The 10,052-nt window shown below is 36.0% G+C and overlaps 2 protein-coding genes across 3 annotated transcripts; one reads left to right on the top strand and one right to left on the bottom strand.

The window, feature by feature from the left end:
- Positions 1-281: 281 nt before the first annotated feature.
- Positions 282-4,801, top strand: LOC122593752 (CRM-domain containing factor CFM3, chloroplastic/mitochondrial). The gene is made up of 9 exons (XM_043766197.1): positions 282-1,319; positions 1,847-2,255; positions 2,450-2,580; positions 2,660-3,013; positions 3,225-3,381; positions 3,468-3,760; positions 4,129-4,188; positions 4,284-4,391; positions 4,483-4,801. Exons 1-9 carry the CDS (start codon positions 306-308, stop codon positions 4,543-4,545), a joined length of 2,589 nt encoding a protein of 862 aa, XP_043622132.1. The 5' UTR covers positions 282-305; the 3' UTR covers positions 4,546-4,801.
- A 229-nt stretch (positions 4,802-5,030) lies between these two features.
- On the bottom strand, positions 5,031-9,707 carry LOC122593148 (DNA repair protein recA homolog 3, mitochondrial). Of its 2 annotated transcripts, none has more exons than XM_043765510.1 (8): positions 9,560-9,707; positions 9,374-9,431; positions 8,399-8,616; positions 8,216-8,303; positions 7,786-7,967; positions 7,443-7,589; positions 6,703-6,837; positions 5,031-5,674 (listed from the first exon to the last, which is right to left on the bottom strand). In XM_043765510.1, exons 1-8 carry the CDS (start codon positions 9,614-9,616, stop codon positions 5,297-5,299), a joined length of 1,263 nt encoding a protein of 420 aa, XP_043621445.1. In that variant the 5' UTR covers positions 9,617-9,707; the 3' UTR covers positions 5,031-5,296. The 2 variants fall into 2 exon arrangements, with proteins under 2 accessions (XP_043621445.1, XP_043621447.1); XM_043765512.1 differs by having other exon boundaries at positions 7,795-7,967.
- Between the last annotated feature and the right edge of the window lie 345 nt (positions 9,708-10,052).

Here is a 10,052-nt window from a genome sequence, read left to right as displayed (position 1 = left end):
AATCTCTCCATCTATAATGGCGTTGAAGATGCAATGGGAAAAATAGCATCTCGGACGGAGAGGCATGGTTCTCCAAATGAAGCATGGAAGATTCGAGAAAATTCATTCTGACAATTTTACAAGTTAACAACCAACCAACCACAGCTCATTGTTGTACAAAAAGCGCTTTTGTTGTGATAAATTAGTAGCCCAATCCAAACTGGGCTATGATCCATTAGAAACTTTAGCCTACTGTACATAGAGCCCAATACTGGATTATCATGGTAAAGTTATCACACAAAACAGAGGTCTTTCCCATTTCATCAATGGCTTCTTGTTCCTCTTCTTCATCATCATCTTCACCATTTTCACTCAAACTAAATTTTCCCAGCACAACAACTAGAAAAATACACTCTCCGAACTTCAAATTGTTTTCTAGTAATCAAATAATTCAGCTTCAAATCCAACACAAGAAAAAAGCCCAAAGGAAACCAAGGCCTAGTTTTTCTGACCAAGTTCTTGAAAAATGGTCAAAGAAACCAACAATATTACAAGACAAATTTCCATGGCAAAGACAAGATATACAAACACAGCAACAAAAAGAACCAAAAAATCGAATCAAATTGCAAGAAGGAAATGGGATTTTAAATGAGTCCAGAATCGGTAGTGACTCGTTTGAGGATGAATCAGTGAGTTTTGATTATGTAAAAAAGGTAAAGATTGCTCCTTGGGTTCAAAAAACTAAACCCCAGATAAAAAGTTTTGATTTTGATGATAGAAATTGGCAAAAAGATAGTGATGGGGTTAGTGAGTTGAGTATCAGTAGTGACTCGTTGGGGGATGACTCAGTGAGTTTTGATGCTACTAAAAGTGTAAAGTTTGCTCCTTGGGTTAGGAAAACTGAACCCCAGATAAAAAGTTTTGATTTTGATGATGGGAATTTGCAAAAATATAGTGATTCGAGTATCGGTAGTAACTCGTCTGTGAGTGATGGGGTCTATGTAAAGAAAAGAAATAACGAAAGGGATTTTGTTATAGATGATGAAAATGATGGTGCAGAAGGCGAAATGCGTGAGAGGGTCCCATGGGAAAGAGAGAAAGATTTGTTTCAAAGAAGTAGTAATACGCCTTTGGCTGAAAAAATGATACCGGAATTCGAGTTGAAGAGATTGAGGAACAAAGCAGCGAGAATGGTGGAAAGATTTAGAGTTGGTGCAGCTGGAGTGACACAGGAATTGGTGGATGCAATTCATGGAAAATGGGAAAAGGATGAGGTTGTTAAGTTGAAATTTAAAGGACCTTCTACCTTGAACATGAAAAGAATCCATGAAAGTTTAGAGGTCAGTAACTCGGTGTTATTTAGCCTTCTTCGTGTATACTTTTAGCTTTCACATTTCACATTATGACTTTTGCCTTTCAAGATTATAAGTTCTTAGAGGGTGTTTGGAAGTGCTTATTAGCTTATTGCGTTTTTGAAAGCCATAAAACAATCATGAAAAGTTTTGCAGCTTTTGCTATTAGGTTTGTATTAGCTTATTTTCAGGGTAGATAGCGCTTAATAAGTCTTAGCAAATTGTGTTTTAGCTTTCACATGACATCTGCTTTTAACTTTTAGTGTGAAACTGCTAACAAATGAAATTGAAATCCATATTTCCTTACAAATTTACACCATAAATATACTATTCAAAGTTTTTGTTTATAAGCTTTTTATGTTCTTAGCTGAATCTATTGAAACTTTAATATAGTTTAATCTACATTGAAAATGAAAGATAATCCCATTGACATTAGTAAGTCGAACCTTCTTATTTCCTCTGATGGATTTATTGTGATGAGTTTTGCTATTGCTTCGGCTTTTACATGCCAACAGAGTAGAACGGGTGGTATAGTGATATGGAGATCAGGCAGTTCAGCTGTATTATTTAGAGGAATGGCTTACAAACTTCCATGTGTGCAATCATTCACAGAGAATAAATCAGTTCATACAGAAAATGAATCATCTACGAATTATGCCGGCCGTTATGTAAAGGATCTTACTGAAGAAGAATTATTAGATTTAAAAGAGCTTAACCTTGTTTTAGATGGACTGGGTCCTCGATTTAAGGATTGGTCCGGCCGTGAGCCATTACCTGTTGATGCAGATTTGCTTCCTTCTACAGTTCAAGGGTACAAAAGACCTTTTAGACTTCTTCCGTATGGGACAAAACCTGGCTTACTAGATAAAGAGATGACCTTTTTCCGTAGGACTGCAAGAACAATGCCTCCACATTTTGCACTTGGTACGTGTACTAATTTACCCTCGTCGTGTTTTTGTCAATTCTTACTTCTTGATGAGGTTCGTGTCTTTTTTTTTGACAGGCAAATTGACCCTCATGTTGTTTTGGTCATCTCGATTCCTGATGAATTCCTTTTTCTTTTAGTTAAGAGTAAATTACAATATTATTAATTGTTCTCTTCTGCTTGTTTGCCATAGGAAGAAATAGAGATCTGCAAGGTCTTGCGGTTGCTATGACGAAGCTGTGGGAACGAAGTGCCATCGCAAAGATAGCCATCAAGCGTGGCGTGCACAACACTTGTAATGACAGAATGGCAGAAGAGCTCAAGGTGAGATATCCGAAATGCTTATTTCTTTGACATCTCCTGTTAATGTTAGTAATGTACCCATTTAGCTTATTTGGCTCAGAGATTGACAGGAGGGACCCTAGTCTCTAGGAACAAAGACTATATCGTTTTTTACAGGGGCAACGACTTTTTACCCTCTAATGTCACAAGGACATTGAATGAAGCACAAGATCTAAGTATTAACCGCCAGGACGATGAAGATAAAGCACGAGAAAAGGCTTCAACCTTCATTGATTTGACTACTAAAAACACTATTAAGGGTCCATTAGTTGCTGGGACCCTTTCAGAAACCATGGCGGCAACCTCAAGATGGGGAATTGAGCCTAGCAGTGAGGAAATAGAGAAAATGAGAAGGGATTCAGCTGTTGCCCGACATGCTTCTCTTGTCAAAATTCTTGAAAAGAAGCTAGCTGTTGTAAGTTTATACCATCCCTACAATGAAATTAATTATTTGCCTATTGTCATGGTTATGAAGAGCAATTATATTGGTTCAGGTCGTTATGATTCCACTATCTCATTTCTGATGGTCCTTTGATTTATAAAGATTAACAATATCAGTTTAGGTTCTCAAGATTCCATTATCTCATTTTGGAGGGCATTTTAGTGATTGTACACTGTGATTGCAGGCAAAAGGAAAGATAAAGAAGGCCGAGAAGGCCTTGGCAAAAGTTCAAGAGTACTTACGACCATCACAACTTCCTACTGATCTGGAAACCCTAACCGATGAGGAGAGGTTCTCGCTTCGTAAGTTAGGGCTGAGTATGAAGCCATACTTGGAGCTAGGTAAAAAAATGTTTCTCTGTTTACAGTATTCTATGGTAACTTTTCAATCTCGTTTGGAAAGGGATTAAAAAGATTTGTCATTTTAGGGAGGCGAGGTATTTTCGATGGTACAATTGAAAATATGCACCTACACTGGAAGTACCGGGAGCTGGTCAAGATAATGGTGGAGCGAAAGAGCTTTGCACATGTCAAACATGTTGCCATTTCTCTTGAGGCAGAAAGTGGTGGAGTTTTAGTGTCAGTAGACAAAACCACCAAAGGTTATGCCATTATAGTCTATCGTGGAAAGAATTACGAGCGCCCAAAAGCAATAAGGCCAAAGAATCTATTGACAAGAAGGAAAGCTTTAGCGCGTGCAATTGAACTGCAAAGACGTGAGGTAAGGTTGCAGGCAACTTCAAGCAATGTACTTATGAATGGGTTATGTTTTACCTTAAACATATCAATTTAAACTTTTAGCTTAAAGCCGAATGGGTCAAACACGGCGAAAGTTACCCAAATCTATTTTCAATGCATATATGAAGGTGTTGGGGGGTCAACCAAACCCCGGCCTGTTTTGACCTACCATTTTAAGCTGAACTCATTACCCACCAGCCCATTTGTCCATCTCGTCACCTCTAGTGATAATGTTTACGATGGGAAAAAATTTCATGTGTCACCTCACACAAAAGCTTGTTATGCACTATTGCCCTTACTGCTGAAAGTTTAAGTAGTAACATTTTGTTTTCTTTGTTTGAATATGTGCAGGCTTTAAGGCATCATATGTCGGAGTTATCAGAAAGAATTGAGATTCTGAAACAGGAACTTGTATGACTTCTGCAATCCTGTAGCTCCTTTATTTACATGTTACAACGACATATTGTCATATTGGTAAATTTACTCTTTGGCAATTGGATTTGCAGGAGGATATGAAGACTATTGATGAAATTGATGAAGAGACGTTGAGATCAAGAATGGGAGATGATACAGATTCGGAATCTGATTCAGATGATCGTTATGAAATGGCAGAGGTAAACATGAAATCAGTTATGTGTTGGCTAATTTAGTGTATGTATGCCAAGGATGATGGATATGCATATTATTCTTTGGGTGTTGATGCAGGATGAAGAAGCTTACCTTGAAACATACCAAGATGATGATCAAAATGACGCAACTCCCCGATGAATCAAGGAATTGTAAAGGTTAAGCTTATTGAACCATCATCAATTCATCATATAAATAATGCGTAGATACAGATTTACTGCTTCAGGTGTAAAGAAATGAGGGTGTAAAAGTTTTAAGTAATCATTCTTATTTTAACTTGCACGGTGATCTCTGTCGATTACAATCATTATTCATTTTGTTTTACATTGCTCATCTTTATGATAGGGCGTTTCATACGTTAATAAAAAAAAATCCAAGGAAAAGCTTTTTATTATAATTCAAGATTTGTCAAGCACTTGAACACAATCAAGATCGATCATTACAATTCTAATTAGCAACAACACAAAAGCACTATTTCCTTTAACGCTTTCGATATGTGATATGGGTCTAAACGTCCAAGGGGAGAAGGGAATTGAATTCGATTTACAACAATTCCAGCTCTTAATTTTTATGTAATTGGGGGTGAATCTTGATTCTTAAACTTTGAAGCAACAAAATCTTAAATATGATTTAAGCAACGAAAATTTTTCTTCAAGAACTTCATTATAACACATGATACACAAAAATTCTATACTTACAATCCGGATTAGGGTGCATGGTCACTCTTAAGTGCTCGTGAGTTATAGTCACTTTTGAAGCATCTTCCCCTTGGCCGGAAGAGTTGTAACATTTAAAATCTCCCTTTGAAGCTTAAAAGACACGTACAACCAGTTCGAGCAGAAAATTAAGGGAGAACAAGTTACAATTTGAGGTTAAATTAACTATTTCCACTTCAAGCCTCCACGGCAGCTACCTCTTCATCTGTTGCATCAGGTGCTACAATGTCTTCTTCGGTATCTGTTGTTTCTAAATCTTTTTCCTTTTTGGGTTCATCCACAAGCTTTTCTCTGAGTTTGGTCTCCAACTCCTCACGTACATTTAGGTTTTCAGCCAAATAACGTTTTATAGCATCTTTTCCACAAAACTTCAGATCGCCCATGCTGTAATATGCACCTCCAGCCTTCATGAGGAATTTGTGTTTGAGACCTAACTCTATAAGCTCTGATTCACGACATATACCCTTGCCAAACTCAAGCTCAAACTGTGCGGTTCTATAAGGTGGAGCTAGCTTGTTTTTCATAATCTTAACCAGAACTTGACTTCCTAGCGTCTGTAAGACAAAACGAAGTGAGAAAAAAAAATCATACTCATTAATCTAAATAAATTGAACAGCACAAGGACTCCAAATAGGGAACGTGTTCAAGAAGAAACATGATTTAGACAAGACGAGAGTAAGTCTGTAACACGCGTTCCCCTGGCAATCTAAGGTACAAAGGAGTGTTTCGTTGGAGGTAATCCATATATCGGAAATGCAAAAAAAATGGAAATGTAGAATTGTTCTTTTTTAGTTTTTTGTTATTCAGGGAAATAAAAATGAATTTAATTACCCACTGATATCAATTTTTGTAGCAAAAAACTATTTAATTTATAAAATCAAGATTAAATAGCATTAAAATATCATGTTCATACATTTAACAGAATACTTTAGGAGGACCACCAACATATGATACCATGTTATATCACCACTTATCCCAATCCATCACCAACCATCTTTTTTTCTATTTTTTTCCGAATAGCCATTACCAACCATCTAGAAACCAATTTAGTCATGGCCATGTAAAACCTGGAAGGCTGGGATCATCTCATTGATACTCTCAATGTCGAAAGATTAGCTGAAACATGGGAAATAATTCCATTTTTTTATTAATAGTTTCTGTATTTAAAAGATGCACTACTTCTCGGGTTCAATCTCTGTTTTTCCAGGTCTACATCATTTCTCTATGTTTCCATTCTATCAAGTTCTCCCATGCCAAAGACCCATATAAGGAGTATTTCATCTTATCTTTAACAGTGTTTATCAGTAAATAGTAGCAGCAGGCCATAAACACAATGTATGTATATACAAAAAGTTGGTAGATAAGATTTACTACATTTAAAGTGCTTATGGCTTATTGTGTTTTTAAAAACGTAAATAGTGTTTAGATAGCTGTTACATTTTTTCTTATTTTTAGAAAAAAAGAAACTTTTTAAAGCTGGTTATGTAATGCTTATTTCAAACACACTTTGAAGCCATTCGCACTGTTTATAAGCAATCCCAAACACGCCCTTGAATAGTTGAATAATCAATGAAAGCAATACCTCTTCTCCCTTCTTGACAAGCCCCACTCTCCTGATATTTAAGCGGATTGAAGCATAAAATTTCAAAGCATTTCCACCACATGTCACTTCCGAGGGTGCACCAAATCCACCAAAAGTAGCAAGCTTTGACCTTACCTGAGTAACATGAAAATAATATCAATGCAAATCGTGTTATACTAACCCTAAAACATCTTGAAATAATGAGCAATATGAGAACTATGTCAGTAACTCAGTATGTTGCTACTCTCGGCATATTATCAAGTTAGCAAGAACAATTAAGCTAACTTCTAGTACTAAAATCATAAACACTGTAAGTTAAAATTTATGGTCACTCGGGACCACATTCCATCTTCTATTTAAATAAGACAGAGGTGGCACAATAGATGAGTTGGGTAACAGGTCAGCTCGGACAGGTCAGGTTGGAGTGTTGGACCAACCCATGCACGCCTCTTTGTTTTAACTTTTTCTAAGATTCATTAATAGTATGACCGTAAAATTATCTTTGTTATTATAACAGGCCAGCTTTTTGATAAATCAATTCATAGGGGTGTTATTAATTTGAATTCACTTAAGATGACTTTCATCCATTTCTTTTTTGGGCAAGTTTTTTAGCTTAACCCATTTGACTCATTGGAGATAGCACATGACTCAACTTGACCTGTTTATAGTTAAATGGGTCGAAACGGCCGTATGGCAACATGGATGTGCCTTTCTGTACGTGTAACACGGATATTTGGTACCTGATTAATGAATATCAAAATAGTCTGTGACGTAGATAATGAATGGCTCAATTTACGAAGTGCCTGGCTCATAAGTCTAGCTTGCATTGCCATATGCGCATCACCCATTTCACCATCTAGTTCACTTTTAGGCACAAGGGCAGCAACCTAATAGACATAAATATACCATAAAAAAAAAATCAAGAAATGCTTGCATTCGTTTTAAAGATGCCACTAAAAGGCACCAGACACATTTTGTTTGATTACAGGATGATAAAAGAAAGTAAACATAAACCACAGGAACAGATCCTGCTAGATCTGCGAACATATTCCAAAAAATTCAACTAAATACTTGAAGAGAGACCTTACTTACACTGTCCACAACAACAACATCAACTGAACCGCTTCTGATAATGGTATCTACAAGACTCAGAGCTTGTTCACCACAATCTGGCTGTGACAAAAGCAAATCACGGGTGTTCACACCAATAGCTTCAGCTAATGATGGATCAAGAGCATGCTCAGCATCAACAAATACACAATAACCTGCAACAGATAACTGAGAAAACTGACTTTCTATAGAATGCACCGTGGCCAGATAGAAAATTTACAGTTGATGAGACTAAATTTTTTTACAAATTAACAATTGTATATACATGTTGATGCCTTGAGTTACACAAACAAGACATGCTGCAGCCTGTAAAGCCACCTCTTAAGTCTTAACATGTATAATTATTTTTCCCAATAGCCATGACTTAAGCATATATATATTAATCAAGCATATAGACATTAACCTCCTTGCTTCTGCGCTTCGGCAATTACATGAAGAGCAAGAGTTGTCTTTCCAGAAGCTTCGGGACCATATATTTCCACTACACGTCCCTGCATGAGCGAAAAGCACTTAGTAATCACGATAAAATCATAAATCCATAAATACATGCTTAAAATTAAGTAATTAAAACTGAAAAGCATATAACCTTTGGAAACCCGCCAACTCCAAGTGCTATATCTAATGAAAAAGATCCTGTAGATACCACCGGGACTTGTCTGGGAGACGCACACTGACCAAGAAACATGATAGACCCCTTTCCATGAGAGGTGTTAATCTGATCAATTGCTTGCTTTAAGGCGAGATCCTTTTTAGACAGATGTTCATCACCTGAATCACTTCCATCGGACTTTGATTTCTTTTTACCTACAAGTCAAATGAGGTTGTAATACTAATATGCTGATTGCGATATCAGAAGAAAAAAAAAATGCACGAAGTATATATATGTTCCCATGGACATTTACATTTACGAACTTTATGCAAATAAAGAACCACAAAATTTTCCACCCTAGATGAAATAAAAAAGGATATTAACCATAAAAAGGGTACATGGGTGAGAACCCTCCCAGAGTGCACACCGCATAGAACTCATGCCGGTGACTCGCCATTCTCACACATGGATCACAAGATATACTTTCTCCACTTGCCTTTGGCAAGATTTGGACCTGTGACTTGTAGTCTTCATCTGTGGGCCCATGTGGCCATATGGTGGCGGTACCAGTTGATCTAACAATAATTATACAGTATCACAAATTAAAAGTTCACTTAAACATATTTATATTATTGCTTGTTCTTGTGACATGACTGGCAACAACATATCACATATTGGTTGCAGTTTATTCACAACATACAACTAAAATGTCCGAAAGACATGTATGATTAAAGAAAAATGAACAAAATTGCTCTATCTTAACTTAAGCTAATCAAATTCATCGGCCACAAAAAGATGGAAACAAAGTCAGCAAGTTCCGGGTCAGCCTTATTAAGTGAAAAATTAGTTCAAGAACAACAACAAAACAAAGAAACAGCATTTTTAAAAAGTTCAAACCGAAACGAAAAATACCAACAATAATTATAAACAAAAAAAAAAACACCAATTAAGAATGAGTAATAAAGAATAGACCTTTAGTAGAGAAGGTGTTTATCTGAAAAGATGATCCCAATAAACATTTCTTAGAATCCTGCACAACAACAACAACCACCAATTATAGGTATATTATTTATTTTTTGAAAAAAAAAAAAAAACCTTAATATATACATAAAATGAAAAGAATATAAAGGAAATATTAATGTATTTTATAAAAATGACCTGACAAAAGCAAAGGGATCGTTTGATAATGGATACGTTACGAAGTAGTCTGGCCATGATGGGTTGGAAGGATGGGTGGGTGGGTATTCAGGGTTTAAGCAAAACCCTAGCCAGTTTCTTTATTTTCAGGGTGAATTGGTTTTTGATATTTAGGGTTTAAAGGTTTCGATTTTCCCTCTTTTTGAGTACGTAATTTACATATACCACCCTTTATGTTTGGAGGGTGATTTTCTCATTTTTACATTACTAAAATCATATATTTGGACTATTTTATCTCTTGCTAATCTAATAATAGCAATGCTAGATTGACAAACACATTACAAAATAATTTTTACAAACACTTGGTATGTGAGTTGGTATAATGAAACAAAGGAGAGAAAGAAGAAATAGAAGACCTAGACATGATTCAATTGGAGGAAGTTATGTTTGTAAATTTTGTTTGTAAAAAGTTTATAAACTTAGAATTACTCATCTAATAAACTTTGAGATTGCA

Source organism: Erigeron canadensis, chromosome 3 (assembly GCF_010389155.1).
Source record: "Erigeron canadensis isolate Cc75 chromosome 3, C_canadensis_v1, whole genome shotgun sequence".
Taxonomy (NCBI): Eukaryota; Viridiplantae; Streptophyta; class Magnoliopsida; order Asterales; family Asteraceae; genus Erigeron; species Erigeron canadensis.
Note: the sequence above shows the minus strand (reverse complement) of the source record. Positions and strands in the feature narration are given on the sequence as shown.

Coding starts and splice junctions, on each gene's coding strand:
- LOC122593752 (XM_043766197.1), top strand. CDS start 306: ATGGCTTCTTGTTCCTCTTCTTCATCATCATCTTCACCATTTTCACTC. Junction 3,382..3,467: donor GAAGCCATACTTGGAGCTAG/GTAAAAAAATGT, acceptor TTGTCATTTTAG/GGAGGCGAGGTATTTTCGAT. Junction 3,761..4,128: donor TTGAACTGCAAAGACGTGAG/GTAAGGTTGCAG, acceptor GAATATGTGCAG/GCTTTAAGGCATCATATGTC.
- LOC122593148 (XM_043765510.1), bottom strand. CDS start 9,616: ATGGCCAGACTACTTCGTAACGTATCCATTATCAAACGATCCCTTTGC. Junction 8,617..9,373: donor AAACACCTTCTCTACTAAAG/GTCTATTCTTTA, acceptor TTTGACTTGTAG/GTAAAAAGAAATCAAAGTCC. Junction 8,304..8,398: donor GAGTTGGCGGGTTTCCAAAG/GTTATATGCTTT, acceptor TCGCTCATGCAG/GGACGTGTAGTGGAAATATA.